Genomic DNA, 20,813 nt, shown 5'->3' on the forward strand with positions numbered 1-20,813 from the left:
TAATTCTACAACAGGTGGCACACCAGAAACATATGGCAGGTCATACGGTGGCCCTGTGGTGACCTTCTAAATCAATATCTCAGTTATTCTCCTTCTTACAAAAGATTTACTCAAACATAGTGTTCTTTCTAGATCCCCTGAGAAGAAAATCATTCAGTTCCTTGGCTCACTAAAAGGAGTTTGTTCAGACTTGGGAAAGCATTAAATAGAATTAATCTCTGAAATCTTAGTGGTCCCCTTTCTCAGCCTGTGAGCAATGTGGTAAAAAGAATTGGCGCATGGTGGTATACAACTTCCTAAACGGCTGGTTTTCTGGGTGAGGGAAGGTAAAAGCAGTCAGATTGTTACTGTCTTAGTATTTATAGCAGTGTCACTAGAACAGTTAAAAATAGCAAACAGACCAGTAGAAAGGTATTCTGAACATTTTCTAAACGGACTGGGAAACTGTTCAAGGCAACCCCTTAGAGTTCACATGGCTAGGGAAAAGCCTTCAGTCCTGCCTTGTTTTCGTTGATACATAAAGTCTACAGGCATTTGCCATAAAGCCAACTTATCCATCTTCATTCACCTTTGGCCTGAATCTGTCTCATAGCCTGGCTTGTCCAGATTCTGAGATCACTTTAGTGCTCTTAAAACATTTCTTTTCATGAAAACAAAGAACAGTAACTGGAAATGTTCCCTTTTCAAAGAAATCCTTTGCAACCATAACTGAAAACTACATGATAAGAAGGAATAACACTAAAAGCTCTGAAGTACTGGTAAAGCAAAAACTAGCCAAGTCTTTTTAATCTTAAATAGAGGCCTTTTCTAAGTACTCCATTCATTCAGCACTTAGACAAATTGTGAGGATGCTAGACCTGGATCCCTGATCTTTGAAAAAGTCAACAGTAGAGAAACTCAGAATTCCATAACTGGTACTACAGATGCTACTAAGAACTCTTCTTGAGACATACGTCATCAGAAAATACCTGAGATGTGGTCCATAAAGAATGATCCGGCCGGGCACAGTGGCTCACGCCTGTAATCCCAGCACTTTGGGAGGCCAAGGTGGGTGGATCGCCTGAGGTCGGGGAGTTCGAGACCAGCCTGGCCAACATGGCAAAACCCCGTCTCTACTAAAAACACACAAAAAAATTAGCCAGGTGTGTTGGCACATGCCTGTAATCCCAGCTAATCGGGAGGCTAAGGCACGAGAATCACTTGAACCTGGGAGGCAGAGGTTGCAGTGAACCGAGATCACGCCACTCCACTCCAGCCTGGGCAACAGAGTAAGACTGTCTCAAAAAAAAAAAAAAAAAAGAAAAGAATGATCTATTCTGAGACAGGTTTCCTGCCTTTCCACCTGTGCTAACTCCTTTCTGAACGAAACCTTCTCTGTCATACAGTTTGCAGCAAGTGTTCAGTCTCTGTGAGTGAAAGCTCCTCACTGGAGCTTTCCCCAGGATCCTTTTTCTGTCTATATGTGAAAAATAAAATTCTAACAAGAATACTCTCAGGCCTCAACATTTTATGAGATTATTAACTAGCATTTCAGTGAAATTATCAATTCTGGTTTTACACCATGACTGAAAATCTCAAGTACTTTACATAAAATTCATCAACAACCTGAGCCTAATTTACCATTCATCCTGATAATTGATGAGCTGCAAATACTCATCTCCTGCCACACGTTAGCTGCTGCCTCAATCTTACATTTTAATTGGGCTTTCTTTCCTATCTCATTATTAAGTATTGACGAACTTTTAAAAGTTTTTTTTAAAAGAAAAGAGATGGTGACAATTTTCTAAATAATGATGATGATAACAATGGCAGCAGAAGCTACAACAAGCAACAGCAGCTAACATTTACTGAAGGCCTTGGCTAAGGGCTTCACATACCCTGTCTCCTTTAATCCTCACATTCGTGAGACAGGGAGTGTCTCTATCATCTCATTTTATGGAAGAAACTGGAGCTCTTGGAGGGAAAGTAATTTGCCCAAGATCAGACAGCTATTAAAAGATATAAGCAGGACTTGAATCCAAGTTTGTTGGATTACAAAACACAACACTTAATGACACTATCTTAAAGAGAATGAAGTATCTCCATAGGTAAAACCATCACAATAGTAAAACATGATTGAAACAAGGAAATATAAAACTAAAGATTTTTAAATTTTTAAAAATTTTCCAATGTATACAAATAAAAATGCTTCATATATTAAAATTTAATATAACATAAATGTTAAATATAAACAAATGTAAAAATATGCTTAAACATATTTAAGCAATGAAACTTATTTTACTGAATTTCTCTATATAGCTTAGTTTTATAGTGAACACCAGACTTTCCCCAAATTTCTGTAGTGCTAGAAAGGGAATATCTTCAATATAGAAAGTGGTTAGCATCTATCTACTAGAGTAATACTCTTTCACTGTTTTAGTTAATCTGAATGTCTGGTGTTATTGTATGTTACAAGAATGACAATATCATTATCCTAAATGGTTATCTGTTTTTGGAAATACTGATTCCAATGATACAACATGAAAACCACCTAAAAGCTGCTTTCCTTTCATTTTTCTGACACAGGCCATATTATCATCCTTACAGCATCAGTGACAGTTCCAGTTCCAAGTGTTTCCATGGCAACTGCTTTGGGAAAATGGAAACTAGTATCAGTGAGCAGTGACCTAATACTATAGCAATAACTCATCCATGTCATGGACTCTTTTTCCCTTATACACTTCCATTAATTTTAGCAAGATTTTTGCAAATTGATTTGGCTCACAACACTTTCCTAAAAGTGTTTTCTTTTTTTTAACCTAAGGTTTTAGCAACCACTTGGTCTAAAAGGATCTCACTATGCAAAACATAATCAAACTGACTTGTAAAGGCAAGGGCACATTTTCATGTGGTCAAAGATTTTTATTATTTGACTTAGAGCTGGTTCTCATATTCAACTGGATTTTATAATTATATTAAAAATTATTATTTTATAGAAACATCAAGACAAATATTTCATTTGCTGAATCGTAACAGCCCTGAATATATCAGATGTAATTCCTCCTTTGATCATGGAACTGATATAAATACATTCATCTTCTGGATTAGAATATTCTGTTAAACTTGGTTCAAGATATTTAGATCCATTTTCCAATTGTTGACAAAATTTTTACCTTTCAATGAAACATTTATAAAAGGTAGGCCTCTTATCATTCAACAAGGGTAATTTATAGCTGGACTACGGCAATTATTATTAAATTATAACATAAAATATCTACGACATATTTGGGTCAAGATTTTTCTATTAATTTGCTTTGCTTCTTCTCAATTGCTTCTAGTCTCTATTTTCTACATACACGATTTATCCTAATTTTCAAAACCTATGTCCCCATTTTCTTAAAAGTCAGCATTATACCTTTCATTAAATCCATATCTATGACATACTGTCTTCAATATAACCTTGATGCAAATGGAGCTACTGAGACTTATTAAATATTTTATAGAATGTGAGATAATAGATAAACTTGAAGCCTGGAAGGTTCGGTTCAAATTACCTAATTTTGAAAATAAGGAAAGTATTCACCATTCTTAAAAAGATAAGTACCTAAGGCATTTTATACGTAGTTCCTAATTATTTCATAAACTCCAGTGGGAGCCTCAGAACTGGACTTGCAGGGAGAGACAATAAGATACAACAGCCCTTACCTCCTGGAGGTGGTTTGTTTTTGGAGGTGAGGATGACAAAGCCAAATCCTTCATTTTCTTTTCGTTGCAAGACAACATCATAGGGCTCCTGGGGTGCAGGCCTGGCTGGGACCTCTGTCCGGTTCAGGCGGGGAGATCCATTCTGTGTTGAAATGAAGGCCTGAGAGCTGTCGTCCTCAGGTTGTTTTTCTATAATAAACATGATCAGTTTTGATATTTCTGGAACATCATAATTTCTGGTGACTAAAGTGTTTTTATGCTAAGCCTCTCACAGAAAAATTCAGTTTCTAATAACATAAAGAATAGAAAAGCAGCCCCACATGTGAGCTTCAGGTATAATCTGAGTACAGATGTAGGCAACAGCAGTCCATCTGACTTCCCAAATACTCGGAGTGGATTACTGAAAAATACATACAATCTCATGTTATCTCATTTCATTTTTTTTTCCCGAGATGGCGTCTTGCTCTGTCACCTAGGCTGGAGTGCAGTGGCTCGATCTCGGCTCACTGCAACCTCTGCTTCCTAGGTTCACGCCATTCTCCTGCCTCAGCCTCCTGAGTAGCTGGGATTACAGGTGCCCACCACCATGCCCGGCTAATTTTTGTATTTTTAGAAGAGATGGGGTTTCACCGTATTGGCCAGGCTGGGCTCAAACTCCTGACCTCATGATCTCATTTTAAAGGAAGCTTTTCAAAGTTTCTGTGAGATTTGATAGTAAAAAAATTCTTCCTAAAACTGTTTTAGTTCCATCAAGGTTTATAACATGGACCAATAATTTTAACGAAACACATAATGAAGAATGACACATGAATTTCCTTTTAAAATCAATTATAAATATAATTTAGTTCAGTGACTGATATTCATTGATTTCTGTCTTAGAGGTTAAAGCATCAGGGCAGAAATGCTGCCCCATTATAACAGTTTGCTACCTGTACAGGATTTGTCTTACATGATGTGTTTTGCAACTGCAGTTTCCTGAGTGATGATATGAGTTCATCATTAGCAGTTCTCAGCCTTCCACCTCCCCAACCTCCACCCCCCAACTTGCTGGGACACATAACAAGCTGTCCACATGAACAGCAAACACTTCTGGGCATAGACAGGGTCATATGAAATTCCTGATAAATGGCCAATTAACCTACACCTTTTTCTGCTCTTCAAGTATGGCATCAGAACTTGAGAATGACACAAAGTCCTAACTGATTTTTTAAAAAGGGCATATTTTTTGCCATAATTTGGTACAAACCATCGTTAATAATAACCACAACACACTGCAGTCATGTCCATATTTATAAGGTCTCTTTCTGGCTGAAAATTCACATGGTTTTAAGAATATGTTCTTTCTTTTTTTTTTTCAAAATGCATAGTTAGAATGTATTAGCTAAAATGTCTCCAATAATACCAAACTACTATGAAACTTCTTCATGATTCTTTCCAGGGAAGAGCGTAGGTTGTATAACATCACAATTTTACTGTAAGTAGTTATATTTGGCCTCCAACACAACCAAATTGAGGCAGCACTGCATTACAATCTATATGCATTCTAAATGCCTGGTATTTACCAAAGGAGGCAGGCCTTTACTTTGAATGTTGTAATAAAAAATACAGTGCCTCATTTTTAAGAGCGATGTAAACATTCATCCAATTAACAACATTTATTAATGTCCACTTTGTACCAGACAGGCACTCTTTTAGGTGCTGAGCTTACAGCAGATAACTAAACAAATAAAAATTCATACCTTCATAAGGCTTATCTTCTTGTGCTACAGAGTTGTATTTTTTAAATTTTAAAGTGGAAAGAATTCACTTATAAGAATTCCTATTTAATTATTCATAAAGCTACTGATGAGAAACTATAAGAGATATTCATATCCTAATGCTATGGTTTAAACCCTGACCTCTGAATTAAACTGCAAGTTTTAATCCAGGCCCTACCTCTTACCAGTTATTTGTTTCTCAACCTTTCTCTGAGTAATCATAGAACTAGATAATGACCTCATAGTGTTGTGAAGATTAAATAAAATAATCCATGCATCTAGGACATAGTAAGCACTCAATAAATGTTAAATTATACTAAAACTTCTCAAGTAGAAACATCCTACTTTCCTTTAGCAGTTCAGATTTCACTGGGATCCAAAAATCTTTGTATATTCAGCTAGTGGGATATCTTGGTATGACTAAATAATTTTGTATTTGTTATTTAAAAAAAAAAACAAATTTAGGCTGGGCACAGTGGCTCACGCCTGTAATTCCAGCACTTTGGGAGGCTGAGACGGGTGGATCACTTGAGGTCAAGAGTTCGAGACCAGCCTGGCCAATGTGGTGAAACCCCGTCTCTACTAAAAATACAAAAATTAGCCGTGTGGTGGTGTGTGCCTGTAATCCCAGCTACTCAGGAGGCTGAGGCAGGAGAATCGCTTGAACCCAGGAGGTGGAGGTTGCAGTGAGCTGAGCTCATACCACTGCACTCTAGCCTGGGTGACAGGGTGAGACTCTACCTCAACTCAACAAAACAAAACAAAACAAAACCGGATTTAAATCAATACTCCCACCTATAATACATTTGCAAAATGCATCAATATATGAAAATAATCTTAATATACAAGCCCCAAATTTATTTTTTTATAGTAGTATTATTTCTGAATCCTTTTGTCTTTGCATAGCCTTCCACAGTGAGGCCCTGGATCACACCAAATGGGTTATCTTAGATACTACTGAATGTAATAAAATAACCTGCAAAACTACACAGGAAGTAGACTAGTATCTTTGTTTCTTTTTTAACTTTTCAGAGCAGGAACAAGTTCACATACCTCCATAGAAGATCTTCCGTCTGACAGTTAGTAACACATGGCCATTTCGAGCAGCAGTTGTCATGAGGTCCAAGACTTGTTTGTGTGATTTCCCTTTAACAGGAATTCCATCAATGCACATTAGTTCATCAGCTGCGCGGAGCCGACCATCTTTCTCAGCTGCTCCCAGGGGAATAATAGCCCCAATATATATCTGATAAGATAACAAAGTATAGTTTGGTCCACAGTGTAAAGTTTAACTGAAGAGTTAAGGAATTCCTAACTTAGCATTGTGCAAACCAACAGATTTTTGCAGTTCAACTATGAAAACAGTCATATTTTAGAAAGGTATTATCTGAGAAAGTGCCCATTCTCCAAAACAGCACTTCAAATAACCACATTGTATTATGTAATCCCTTATAGATCCTCTGTGTACAAAGAAAGTAGAAAATACAAAGTTGTTTGATAACTCAAAAAGCACCACCATTATCCCTATCATTACAATGAAACAAAACACTAAACTCAGAAAATATAAATCTGCAGAGTAGCTATTAAAAGTCTGTTCAATGTCATCAGGCAAGATTTTCTACTACTGTTCACAGCAACTGGGATCATTCTCAACGGTACTCCCATCACATATGACTAACAGTACAAGTTCAATATACACAGCACAGAGACATTTCTTGTTTCTAAATCTCAATGGGAACAGAGTGGCCTGAAGCTTCACTTGCATCTAGGTGAACAAATCTGGTTCATTTTGCTCACCAGCATTAGAATCCTACAATTAGGCAATCCTGAATGTTTGGGCTAGTTTCAGAGCTGCTAAAATCTGACATTTAAGAGAAAAGAAAGGTTTCTTCTAAGTTGTTTGAGACAAATTCTTAAAATGTCTAAGTGAACATTATGAGTATCAACAAAATAGGAAGCAATAAAACAAAAATACAAATACCACCAAGAACAATTAAAGTATCTAGTATTTGTTCTACATAGGGCAACCTGCCTTAAGCTTTATGTGTCTCCAATGATTGTTGTAACTGTAACCAATATGACCAATTAGAACAAATTTATACTATATAAATCAAATGTTCTATTCAGAAATAAGCCTGTAATTTTTAAAGATTATTGTTCTTCACCTAACTTCCAATCATATTTTTTGATATATAATATATTGATATTATATAAAATAAAGTGCAAATATGTTCTTAAAAATGCTACAGAACACATTACTTCTTTGTTATTCAAACCAAGAGCAAAACTTAGAAACAAAACCCACTACATTTGTTCTCTAAAACAAGTTTATGTGAGAATCATGTGTAAACAAAATCCTAGACTTCAAATGCTTTGCAAATATAACCCTTATGCCTCTGGACAAAAATATTAATTATTTTATATTCCTCTAGTTTCAAAGGTAACAGATGAAATGACATGCAAAGTACTGAGCATGAAAATGCCAACCTATTAATAAGACGAGGTGAACAATATGCACAGGCTCATGCCAACCATTTATGGAGCATCCAGAAGACAGAGTAATAGTGGGAAAGAGGACATAGGATTATAGGTTTCTTAGAGAGGGAAAATGTCTTAGACTCTGTTTAATGAGGACAAAGGAAAATATAAACTTAAAATAAGCTTTATGTAGTTATTCACACAGAGAAGTAAATAATTAATCACTGTCTAATTTGCAGCTGAAATATTCAGTTTTTACCCACAGTTTTTAGCCTCAGCTACACCACAATAACTGAGGGACTATGATACTAATAGAAATGCAGTTATTCTTCATATTAATGAAACTGTTAGAGAAAAAAAAACTTAAAACACACCATAATCCACCAAATCACCACTCAAAACGTTTGAACAGGAAACAGCCATGTTCCAAAGAAGTGACACTTACAGACTGGTCAGGTCCATCTCCTCCTAGCACCCTGAAGCCAAACCCTGACTCTTGTTTTCGAAGAAAAACATCCAAATCTTTGGTGTTTGGTGCTAAGGAAAATCAGAAAATATAAATACTATGATTTATTTTAAAAGGATTAAAACAAAACGAAGTTCAATATTTAGTAGGATATTATAGAGTAACTCAATAAACTATAATCTCAGAACTTTTTAGTATGGAAAATTTGCACAAGAGTGTAACACACACACAATTCAACTATAAATCCTTGTTTTGAGCTCTAAACAAAACTGTATTAAGACTGTTTAGAAACATTTACTCTCACTTCCATATACTCAGTATTACACTGCCATTAACTTCTAATGCTGTCCAATCAGTATAACAATGTTGAATTCAGAATGATCAAACTTGAGTTTGATATTTGACAGGTGCAAATGACCTAAGTTAACACTTGGGTAAGGGACATTAAATCCTGTACATTAAATCTGTACAGGCACTCCTGTACAGAGTGCCTGTAAAATACATTGTTCCTGCTCTCAAGCTAATACCTTTCTCTCAGAAAATTATTCCATATGTACTAATTACCTAGCCTAGTTTTGCAAAATGGTAGCATTTTAAAGGAAAATAATTAAGAGCTAACATTTATTATTAGCCCCATTTTCTAGGTGGGAAAACTGAGGGTCTAAGTAAGTTGGCCATTGTCACATAGCAAGTGGTGAAGCTAAGATTTAAATCCAGGTTGATTTCCAGGGTCTAATCTCCTAACCTATACTGTCCTACCCTCAAAGGGTAGGTTGTATTCCTTAGAATATTAAGCAGGAGGATTGCTTGAACCTGGGAGGCAGAGGTTGCAGTGAACTGAGATCGTGCCACTGCATTCCAGCCTGGGCAACAGAGCAAGACTCCATCTCAAAAAAAAAAAAAAAAGAATATTAAGTCAAAAAATCTATTTCACGACTAAAATTTTTTCTTTGGGAAAATATTAATGTTATTTATAGGTAAGAAGTATTTACTGTAAAGAGAGAAGAAATAAACATGTCAGGGAACTATATAAAAAGTGAGATTAGTAAATTCCTGATAATATTCTATAGAAGCAATATCTTTTGATATATACTTCCTATTAAAATTGTAGAACTTTAGAGATTAAAAGAGTCCACTTTGGGAGGCCGACGTGAGCGGATCACGAGGTCAGGAGTTTGAGACCAGCTTGACTAACATGGTGAAACCCCGTCTCTACTAAAAATGCAAAACTTAGCCAGGCATGGTGGCGTACGCCTGTAGTCCCAGCTACTCAGGAGGCTGAGGCAGGAGAATTGCTTGAACCTAGGAGGCAGAGGTTGCAGTCAGCTGAGATCGTGCCACTGCACTCCAGCTCCGGGTGACAGAGCAAGACTCTGTCTCCGTGAAAAAAAAAAAAAGTCATCAGTTCAACTCACTTATTTTATGGGTGAAGCCTGATGGGACTGCAGAGTTTATACCAGTATTAATAATGTATCAGGCTATGAATGGAAAGTATGAAGAAAGGGATTCTACATAGTTATGCTAATTTAAATTATTGCTTTGCTATGCGTACAACTGGTTTTCATCTTTCTGAATATGGCTTGGGATTATCAAGATGTACTTCTGCAACTAGTTAAATAAGCATTAAGTCAACTACACATATATTCCACTTGTACATATCTTTTCCAAGGTAGATTTACATCTATTTCTAAGAACAAGTAAATTTTAAAAAATTATACCTACTTAAATCTGCAATTTTACTTTGGAAAAGATTTATCATTAGTAAGTGAATTAGTAGGAACATGCATGAATTTCTGCCTTATGCAGTCTCTCTTTTTATCTCTCAGCTGGACTCCTTTAAGGAGTCAACTCTTTAGTTTCTTCTTCAAATTGCACACCCTTCCTCAAATTGCATACAGCTCTGATTCATCCTTCATACTCCTGCCAGAGAAACCTTTTTCTAAAACACAAAATTATGCCTTCCTTATAGTTAAAGGCATTCTGTGGTTCTCTGTTATTTATATGGCCAACTCCAGCTCCCTTGGAAGGCATCACTGGCCTTCCTCAATCTGTTCCTGCTCTCCTCTGTGACTTTCCTTGCCAATTGCACCCAGCGAAAGTGAACTACTTGCAGAACCCAAGTCATGCAAGGCCAGTGTGCATGTGCTATTCCTTCTATCTTTCCCTTTTATCTTCCTCATAGACACTTTTTCATCCCTGATGACTTAGTTAAAGCTTTGCTTCTAGTATGAAGCTTTTCCTGACACTTCCTACTGCCCACGCTGATAAAACTGAATATTCCTTCTTTGGATCCCAATTTATCCATTTCATCTTTCTATCACTGTACCTGTTACTTGTATGTGTACTTATTTGTGTACTATTTGATTACATATTTGTCTTTTTCCATTTAGTTCTAATAATATTTTTGGGTGCAGGTCCTATGTAACCTATTTATCTCTGTATTCTGGTTACCTAGTATGGCATCTGGTAGATAACTAGCACATAAAACATGATTTTGAAAAAAATGAATGTGTGAATGTTAAATATACATGGAAGAAGTCCAGAGTTCTATTAAAATGGTAATGAAGGAATAACTTTTCAATATGCTTCTGAAAGATGGGAAGGTCCTAGTCTAAAATAAATCCAAATTTATCTTGTTATACGCTCTCCTGAAATATTCCACAACTACTTACGTTTATCTTCATATAAAGTCTTAGATTTCAGGTAGACCTCAGAAGGATCCAATTTCGGGGATCCTGACCTGATAATGCTGGGTGGAAAAGGCATAGGCTGGGGAATAGGTTCATTTATGGCCTCCAAACTTCCTGAATTTTCCTTTTTATCTGTTTTCTGAAATGGAAAAGAGCCTTACTTAGTATTTTTAAAAAATCAGATGGTTGATTAATTCATAAAACTGATATCTGAAATGGATATGTCAACTGATTATAGTTGTATAGGTGGCAGAATCAAAGACACAGCAGATTTACAGTTACAGGAATTCATTTTCATAGCAATGTGTATTTGGTTGAAACATATTTAACTTAAATTAGAAAAAAGTTTATAGTAATAGCAACTGAAGAGCCTTAGTTAGTCCTATGTTTAAACAATTTTGCCCTTTTCTCCACCACCAAGACACAAATTGACTTTGAGATGAAGATAAATAGAAATACAACACAAGGCAGCACTTCTAAGTAAAGTGAGAGGGAGATTCAGAGAATATCTTCATAAAATTCTTGGCACAGCCCACCTCCCATTCACTGAGTTTAATTTCTAAGGAAGATGTTTAAGATAATACTCTTTCTAAGAAAACAGGAGAAGTTAACTCTAATTTAGGTTATAAAGATGGCACTGTGAAAACCCTGCCTGGCCAATTCACATATATTAAGAGAAAATGTACCATGCAAGACAATTAGATAAGGCAAAGCATAGCAGCATATTTTGATATTTTTCCTATTCAGATAGAACTTTCCCAAGATAACAGCCAAGCAAAATGACTTATTTAATAAAATGTTAACAATGAAATCCAATAAATGGCCTAAGAAATATGGTTTTGAGACCAGCTTGTTTTCCTGGATTATTATTAGGAGAGGGAGATTATGGATGTTTGTGATCATTAACAATGACATTAAGAATGCAGGGGCACCAATTTGTCAGGGAGTAATCGGGGTCAGCCACTACAAAGTGTTGTGCTAGAGGGGACCCTTCAATCACCCAGACCCAATGAGAAGCCAGAGAAGCTAACAGTAGTCTCCTACCCTTCCCCCCACATCTTAGCATTCTGTCAGAGGCGGTTAAAGTTCATCAGACCCTTCCATCAATTATAAAGCATTAGGGCCACTGCGGCTGCAGTGGCATCCATTAAGAAATAGATATGGTGGCACAGGAGTTAAAAATGATTACTAGAGGAACCAGAGAAATGTAGAATACAGTGCAATTTGAACTGAATGGACAAAAACAATTTCTGTTCACACTGGACCCAAGTAGTATAAGCAGTCAATGAAAAGGGCAGAAGCTGGCCAGGCACAGTGACTCATGCCTGTAATCCCAGCACTTTGGGAGGCCAAGGGTGGCAGATCACCTGAGGTCAGGAATTTGAGACCAGCCTAGCCAATGTAGTGAAACTCCATCTCTACCAAAAATATAAAAATTAGCTGCGTGTGGTGGCGTGCACCTGTAATTCCAGCTACTGGGAGGCTAAGGCACAAGAATTGCTTGAACCTAGGTGGCAGAGGCTGCAGTGAGCCAAAATCACACCACTGCATTCCAGCCTGGGTGATGGAGTGAGACTCTGTCTCAAAAAAAAAAAAAAAAAGGCCAGAAGCTGAGTGATTCTTTTTAATCCATAAAACAGCAAATTTGCAGAGGATTCCTACTTGGTGGGTTAGAAAGAACTAATTCATTTAATATAACCGTCTATAGTTTATGGTTATGGAAGGCCATCTTTCGATTTTGAGATAAAAGACTCCAAATCAGCAAACTAGAACTAAATTAGAATTTTAAATAAAATTGTCTTTATATCCAAAACATTGTGGATATTTAAATAGCTACAAATGTGCACCTTGTAGAGTTTCTTCCACAATAGCAGTATTTGATGCACTCCTTTTTAAAGTTCTTATTCTCTGCACAGGTCCTTAAACAGGCTACGTGATTATTTAGAAGAATGCCAAAGAAGACACTGTTTCAGGTCTTTCACTTTGACAACAAGCAAATTTAGCATAGAAGGCCACAATTACTCTAGAAAGTCTTGTTTAGTCAGCCAGACGTGGTGGTTCACGCCTGTAATCCCAGCACTTTGGGAGGCCGAGGCGGGCAGATCATGAGGTCAAGAGATTGAGACCATCCTAGCCAACATGGTGAAACCCTGTCTCTACTAAAAATACAAAAAATTAGCTGGGTGTGGTGGTGTCCACCTGTAGTCCCACCTACTTGGGAGGCTGAGGCAGGAGAATCGCTTGAACCCAGGAGGCAGAGGTTGCAGTGAGCCGAGATAGTGCCACTGCACTCCAGCCTGGGTGACACAGCAAGACTCCGTCTCAAAAAATAAATAAATAAATAAAAAATAAATAATAAAAAAAAGAAGCCTAATTTAGTCTTAAAAGTAAGAAGATTATCTAAAGGTGCATGCATATTTATAGTCCCCACAAAATTATGTGAACTAGTACGTCTTCTCTTCAGGCAGGGGCAAGACGATGTAATAGTTTATCATCTGTCTTAACATTTAGGTCCTTCCTACCTTGTTTCTCTGAAATACAAAAGTAAAAAGACCTCTAGGTTGGTTCTTTAATGTGTTCACATTTTATAACTTAGAGAACAGGATTATTGGTACAATAGGCCTTTGGTAGTCCTCCAGTTGCAATACTTAACCAGTGGAGCACATCTCCTCATTAGGGGGCTTTTTCAAATGCTTCCCTAGTTTCTAATAAATACAAGCCAAGGGCAGCATGTCTCCTAACTTCTCCCAGTCAATAATCATCACCACAGTGAGCTCCTCTTACAGAGGGGAATGTGGCATCTCTCTCAGTGTGTTGGGGAAAAGATTTGAGGACCAGTGTATACTCACCATTTTGGCAGTTTTGGTTGGTGAAGGAGGACCTTAAAAAAAAATGAGCCAAAGTTTAAAACCAGAGGATGCATTCCCAGATCACAAATACAGCTAATGTTTATGATAAAACTAGCTTCAACTTTTAGTAGGCTAGTAAATTCTGTGTCTAACCTCCTATGTACCAGGCGTTATACATATATCATCTCATTTCATTTTTATAACAATCTGAAGGCACAAATGTTATGACCATCTTACAGAGAAGGTAAACTAAGATTCTTTCCTATACCAAAGAACCAGTAAGTGGCAAGGCAGGAAACTGACATCAAACCTGTGTGACATTGAACTTTGGTGTCTTTGTTATACTTGTTGAAGCCCTGGATTACTCTCAAGCACTCACAAAGAGATTTCTACCTTACTCGGAGCACATTCCACCATCACTCAGAGAAGAAACCCATACGAGTCAAAGAAACGAGAATAAGAAAAAACTCCCAAAGAAGCTAAAGTGCTCATTTGCCTCCATAGTGAAAAGTAAAATCCAGAGAGATAAAAGAGTAAGTGGCTACATTTTATTCTTTAAGATACTAGTCACTTATAAGTAGGAATTTAAGAAAGCATATTAAAATTAAACTTTGTGATTATTCCTTGGAACTGAATTTGTAAATGTCTGGGAGGAGTTCATGTCAGCTGATGACCTTGGAAAGTAAAAATTATATTTCTCTCACATAAGCACTGTGCGGTTTAATTAACATTTACAGGCAGATACTAGAGCTTAAGATAAAAACTTTATGAGCACATGCTATCATGATTGCCTCTGCAGAACAGATTAACACATCATCCAACATTTTACTTATCCACAGAGATGCTAGCTCTTTCAAAACATCTTTGGTGCATTACAGAGGTCCAGATGACGCACCATTGGTTGAAAGAGTCAATTTCTATTACTGTCACCAACATAGAAATGAAATTAAGAGGATGTATTTCATTTGAAGTATCACAATGCTGTGACTCTCCCTAATCATTAAAGCCATGAATTAGATTTTCAAAAGAATACAGAAGGAAATAAATCCATAATGGACATTAATGAAATCACTAATAACTTTTTAGAAACTGCTGAAAAAGATACTGCTTATGGAAACAATCAGACAGAACCTTAAGGAAAATGCACACTAATTACTAGTTAAGTCTGCTGGGAAAACACATTCTAAACTGTAAGGAAAGACAATCAGTAGATAAAAATGCTTGAACACTGAAACTTTTTCTATGTTGTGCTTTTACTTACCTCCTCTTAAGATAAGCAATGGTACATCAGCACCTACTGGAAACTGCTTTAGCACCTCTACCACTTGGAGATGTGTTAAATTCTGCACACTTTGATGGTAAATTTCCTTAATTATATCTCCTTTCTGAAGGCCTTGACACCACTGACTATCCAGTATCATTTTCACCTTCTGTCCAGTAGGGCTGTCAGCAATTGCAAACCCAAACCCTTTAGGGCCCTTAATCAAAGGGATAGTCACTAGTTCAGGCTGGGAGCTGCCTGATGATGCCATGGATACTCTCTGCTCACTTGTATCTGATGGTCCATTGAGGCCATCACCAGTCAAAGTGTGTCCCGATTTTCCATTCTGCTCCAGAACCATTGCTCCTGGCTTAAAATCCTGAGGATTCATGCAAGTCTCTCCCTTGGTTAATGACTGTCCATTGATGACAGGGGTAGCAGCAACAATGTCCACAACAGGATCTTCACTGTCATCAGGAAGTGGATAACCACGACATAAAGTGAGGTTTACATACTGATTGACAGGTACCAATTGAAACATCTGGACAACATCTGCATGAGTGTGACCGAGGACACAGTTGCCATTGATGTCTACAATAACATCACCTGGAAAAACATAATCATGTTAAAAATATTAAAATCAACAAATAAGTTAATTTTCTGCTAGCGGGGCAAAATAATTACAATTTAGCAACTAAATTTGAATTTTGGAAACCTCTATTAACTGCTGAAAAGATAGATTTCTAACACAGACCCTCTCCCTTTTCTAACTCTTCTCTAAAAAGTATGTATAAATGTCTAAAATCCTACTTATTTCAGTAGCAAAGAATTCTGACTTCAAGCTCAAGTGAATCATTAAAAAAAAAAACTCTGATAATTTATATTATCATTGTTAGTATACCCTCTGAGTCATATCTAAGTAGCCATGCAAAGCTAGGCACATTGTAGTAGGTATTTAGTACAGGAGCAAATAACTCCACTGACTACTTGTACAAACTGTATTATATTTTTTGAATAAATTAATTTTATTTATATATGTGTATGTATGTGTGTATGTATGTATATATACATACACTGAAAAAGATGCTGTCCTTAACCAAACTCTAGACAGTTTCCTCTGAGCTCTTTTTTCAGTAGGCCTCATCCTTGGCATGTCCTCCAGAGCCCAGCTTTAGCAAGAATCCTGCTAAGCTGGTTTAGCCAGAATCACCCACTCTTGATATATGATCTAAGTCCTCATTCCCCACCATTCTCCAGGTGATTTTCTGATCACCTCAGCCTGCATTCAGCAAGAATCCTGTCAAGTCCCTATAGCCCCTATAGCCAGAAATCCTCCTCCACCCCGATATACATATATATTTATGTATATAACCATCTATATTTATATATATATTTATATATAACCATATATATTCATATATGATATATATTTATATAGATATATATTTATATATGAGATATATTTATATATGAGATATATTTATATATGATATATATATTCATATGATATATATTTATATATTTATACATGATATATATTTATATATGATATATATTTATTTATATATGATATATATTTATATATGATATATATATTTATTTATATATGATATATATTTATATATGATATATATTTTATATATCATATAAAATATATATGATATATATTTTATTATATATATATCATATATATATAAATATATATAAATTTAAATTTTACTTTAAGTTCCAGGATACAAGTGCAGAATATGTAGATTTGTTACACAGGTATACATGTGCCATGGTGGTTTGCTGCACCTATCAACCCGTCATCTAGGTTTTAAGCCCCACATGCATTAGTTATTTGTCCTAATGCTCTCCCTCTCCTCGTCCCCCAACCCCCGACTGGCCCTGGTGTTTGTTGTTCACAGCCCTGTGTCCATGTGTTCTCATTGTTCAACTCCCACTTATGAGAACATGCAGCATTTGGTTTTCCGTTTCTGTGTTAGTTTACTGAGGATGATGGCTTCCAGCTTCATCCATGTCCCTGCAAAGGACATGATCTCATTCCTTTTTATGGCTGCATAGTATTCCATAGTGTATATATATATCACATTTTCCTTATTCAATCTATCATTGATGGTCATTTGGGTTGGTTCCTGTCTTTGCTATTGTAAACAGTGCTGCAATAAACATACGTGTGCATGTGTCTTTATAGTAGAATGATTTATATTCCTTTGGGTATATATCCAGTAATGGGATTGCTGGATCAAATGGTTATTTCTGGTTCTAGATCCTTAAGGAATTGCTACACTGTCTGCCACATTAATTGAACTAATTTACACTCCCACCAATAGTGTAAAAGCATTCCTGTTTCTCCACAGCCTTGCCAGCATCTATTGTTTCTTGACTTTTTAATAATCACCATTCTAACTGGTGTGAGATTATATCTCACTGTGGTTTCGATTTGCATTTCTTTAATAATCAGTGATGTTGAGCTTTTTTTCGTATGTTTGTTAGCTGCACAAATGTCTTTTTTTGAGAAGTATCTGTTCATATCCTTTGTCCACTTTTTGATGGGATCAGTCTATCTTTAAATACCACCTTATTTCTTGAGTTTAAGAAGCCATTGGCTGGGCGTGGTGGCTCAGGCCAGGCGCAGTGGCTCACGCCTGTAATCCCAGCACTTTGGGAGGCCAAAGCGAGTGGATCACCTGAGGTCAGGAATTCAACACCAGCCTGGCTAACATGGCAAAACCCCATCTCTACTAAAATATAAAAAAATTAGGCCAGACGCAGTGGCTCATGCCTGTAATCCCCGCACTTTGGGAGGCCGAGGCAGGTGGATCACCTGAGGTCAGGAGTTCAAGACCAGCCTGGCCAACATGATGAAACCCTGTCTCCACTAAAAATACAAAAAATTTGCTGCGTGTGGTGGTACGCGCTATAATCCCAGCTACTCAGGAGGCTGAGGCAGGAGAATTGCTTGAACCTGGGAGGCAGAGGTTGCAGTAAGCCAAGATCACACCACTGCACTCTAGCCTGGGCAACAAGAGTAAAACTCCATCTCAAAAAAAAAAAAAAAAAAAATTAGCCAGGCGTGGTGGCATGCGCCTGTAATCCCAGCTACTTGGGAAGCTGAGGCAGGAGAATCACTTGAATGCAGGAGGCAGAGGTTGCAATGAGCCAAGATTCTGCCATCGCACTCCAGCCTGGATGACAAGAGTGAGACTTGGTCTCAAAAAAAAAAAAAAAAAAAACTAAACAAAAAAAAAAGCCATGGCTAACAATGTACTTTAAAAATTCATTCTAGTTTGAGAAATATTGAACTGACGATTAGAATGATGTTAATTTATGAATGTATTTTCTTATAGTATCCTTCTTTTTGCATCAATTTTGAATTTGATGTATAAATCAGATTTCAAAAGGTGAAACAAGCAACAAAAAATTCAACAGAAGCAAACAATGCATTATTGAAGACACTGAAAAGTCAGCTTAATAAATCCCTCTAAAAGTTGGTTTTGCTTTCCTGATTTGACATTAGTAAGACTATTTTGGTTGTAGAATCATTACCAGTTGACGGTCATCAGTTGGGTATTTTTTAATACAGCCTTGACTTAAAATTTGGCCCCTGTTGTCTCATCAATTAGCTTTTATTTGAATATGATTATTTAAAAGGTTATTGCCAAACAAAGGTGCTTTAATTTGTTCTGATGGCTTTTAAAAAACTCAATCTGGTATTAAAGATCCCAGAATTTTCATGGAAATATTATATTGCCATGCAAATTAGATAAGCATATTAGGCAAATATGAAACTACATTTTGAAATCCTGACAGCATACACAATAGCTAAGACATGTGTTTCATGGATAAAATGTTGAAAAGGTCAAAACTGAAAACAAAACAACCTTACTATTAATTTTAATCTCTAAAGTTTGTTAACTTTATAAAGTAATAAAGTAGAAAAAAATAATTTTCTTTACAAGTATAACTTTTGACTATTTTAAGTTTTCTTGTTTTAAGTTTTTGTTACCTCAATGGGAAAGCATAATATGAGAGATCAAAAAATACTATGACAATTCAACCATCCGAATGTTGGTCCATATTTTCATGGTATGTGAAATAACAGAGGATTAGAAAAGTCTAGCAAACACTGCAAAATGCAACCTCAGTATTAATACTAAAATCTTTCTGGAAAACAATGCTTAAACTTCCCCCTGCAATCAGAAACTAGTCTTCAACCTTCCCCGAGTTCCTGAACCACAAACACTGCCAGCCATATTAAAATATCCAGCAATTACTAAGTAAAGCCTTTAGGAAACTATAGAAAAGACAAGTTTACACTACTTTGTAAAAATGGTAATGTTATTGCGCACATGTACCATAGAGCCTAAAGTATAATAATAATAATAATAATAATAATAATAAAAATAATAATAAAAAGAAAAAAAAATGGTAATGTTATGTCTACAATTCTTAACGTAGGAGTTCAATTTAATAACCAGTAAGATTAAAGAAGCAAACAAACTTGGGAAAAACGGCAAGATTTAACAATTTGATACCATGATAAACACCACACAGGACCTTTTTTCAAATAAGATTATAGGTAAATGTTTGCTCCAAAAGTATCCTTTATAATTCAAGAAAATCAAACAAATAGTTTTCTGAGATGATTAATAAATCTTTAGTTTTATACAGCAAAAGGATTATCTCAAAGTTCTATAAAATATTTCAAAATATTAATAAATTTAATGTTTTCTCCAACAGTTTTCACCTGTTTGTAAAATGGCCCACCATCAAAGATAATATGCATTTAGTTTAGAGGATAGATGGTGACGGAGGGCAGAGCAAAGTGGCGAGATAGAAGCCTACACTACTCATCCGCCTACCCCCGCAGAAACACCAAATTTTAACAACTAACTACACACTAAAAGTACCGTTACAAGAGACAAAAAGCAGATGAGCAATCATAGTGCCTGGTTTGGACTTCATATCACTGAAAGAGACACTGAAGAAGATAGGAAAAGCAGTCTGGAATTGCCAGTGCTACCCCTCCCCCATCCTCCTTGCAGTGGTGGTGAGAATTTGCATGCTTGGGAGAGGGTGAGCACAGAGATTGTCAGGATTTGCATTGAACTCAGTGCTCCCCTGTCACAAGGGAAAGCAGAACCAGGCTGTACTCAGCTGATATATGCCAACAAAGGGAGCATTTGAGTCGACCCTAGCCATAGGGGAATTGCCCATCCCAGTGGTTGGAGACTGAGTTCCAGCAAGCCTCACCACTAGGGGCTGGAGTGCTCTGGGGCCCTGAGTGAAATGAGGGGCAGTCTAGGCCACAAGGACTGCAATTCCTAGACAAGTCCTAGTGCTGAGCTGGGATCAGAGACACCTGACTGCAACCTATGAGACACCAGCCAGGGCAGCTAAGGGAGTGCTTATGCCACCTCTCCCTTAGCTCCTGGCAGCAGCCACCTGGTATGGAGAAATCTACGTGCTTGTGAGAAGGAGAGCACAGTGGCTGACGGACTTTTCATTGAACTCAGTGCTGCCCTGTCACAGCAGAGACCTGGCAGGTTTCATCACCTGCCTGCTCAAGAGCCCCTGGGCCCTGAATAACCAATAGCAATACCCAGGTAATAAATACACCGC

At 36.8% G+C, this 20,813-nt stretch overlaps 1 protein-coding gene across 4 annotated transcripts in view; it reads right to left on the reverse strand.

Moving 5' to 3' along the window:
* MAGI3 (membrane associated guanylate kinase, WW and PDZ domain containing 3) overlaps positions 1 to 20,813 on the reverse strand; it is a 286,949-nt gene that overhangs the window by 27,923 nt on the left and 238,213 nt on the right. For 3 of the 4 annotated variants that reach the window (XM_024231941.3, XM_024231944.3, XM_054554015.2), the window contains exons 10-15: positions 15,186 to 15,791; positions 13,925 to 13,956; positions 11,058 to 11,214; positions 8,365 to 8,456; positions 6,495 to 6,687; positions 3,685 to 3,873 (exon numbers count right to left, since the gene is read on the reverse strand). In XM_024231941.3, coding sequence (XP_024087709.2) covers positions 3,685 to 3,873; positions 6,495 to 6,687; positions 8,365 to 8,456; positions 11,058 to 11,214; positions 13,925 to 13,956; positions 15,186 to 15,791 — 1,269 coding nt within the window. The remainder of the gene's footprint in view (positions 1 to 3,684; positions 3,874 to 6,494; positions 6,688 to 8,364; positions 8,457 to 11,057; positions 11,215 to 13,924; positions 13,957 to 15,185; positions 15,792 to 20,813) is intronic. The other variant, XM_054554014.2, reaches the window with a different exon arrangement.

Source organism: Pongo abelii, chromosome 1, assembly GCF_028885655.2.
Source record: "Pongo abelii isolate AG06213 chromosome 1, NHGRI_mPonAbe1-v2.0_pri, whole genome shotgun sequence".
Taxonomy (NCBI): Eukaryota; Metazoa; Chordata; class Mammalia; order Primates; family Hominidae; genus Pongo; species Pongo abelii.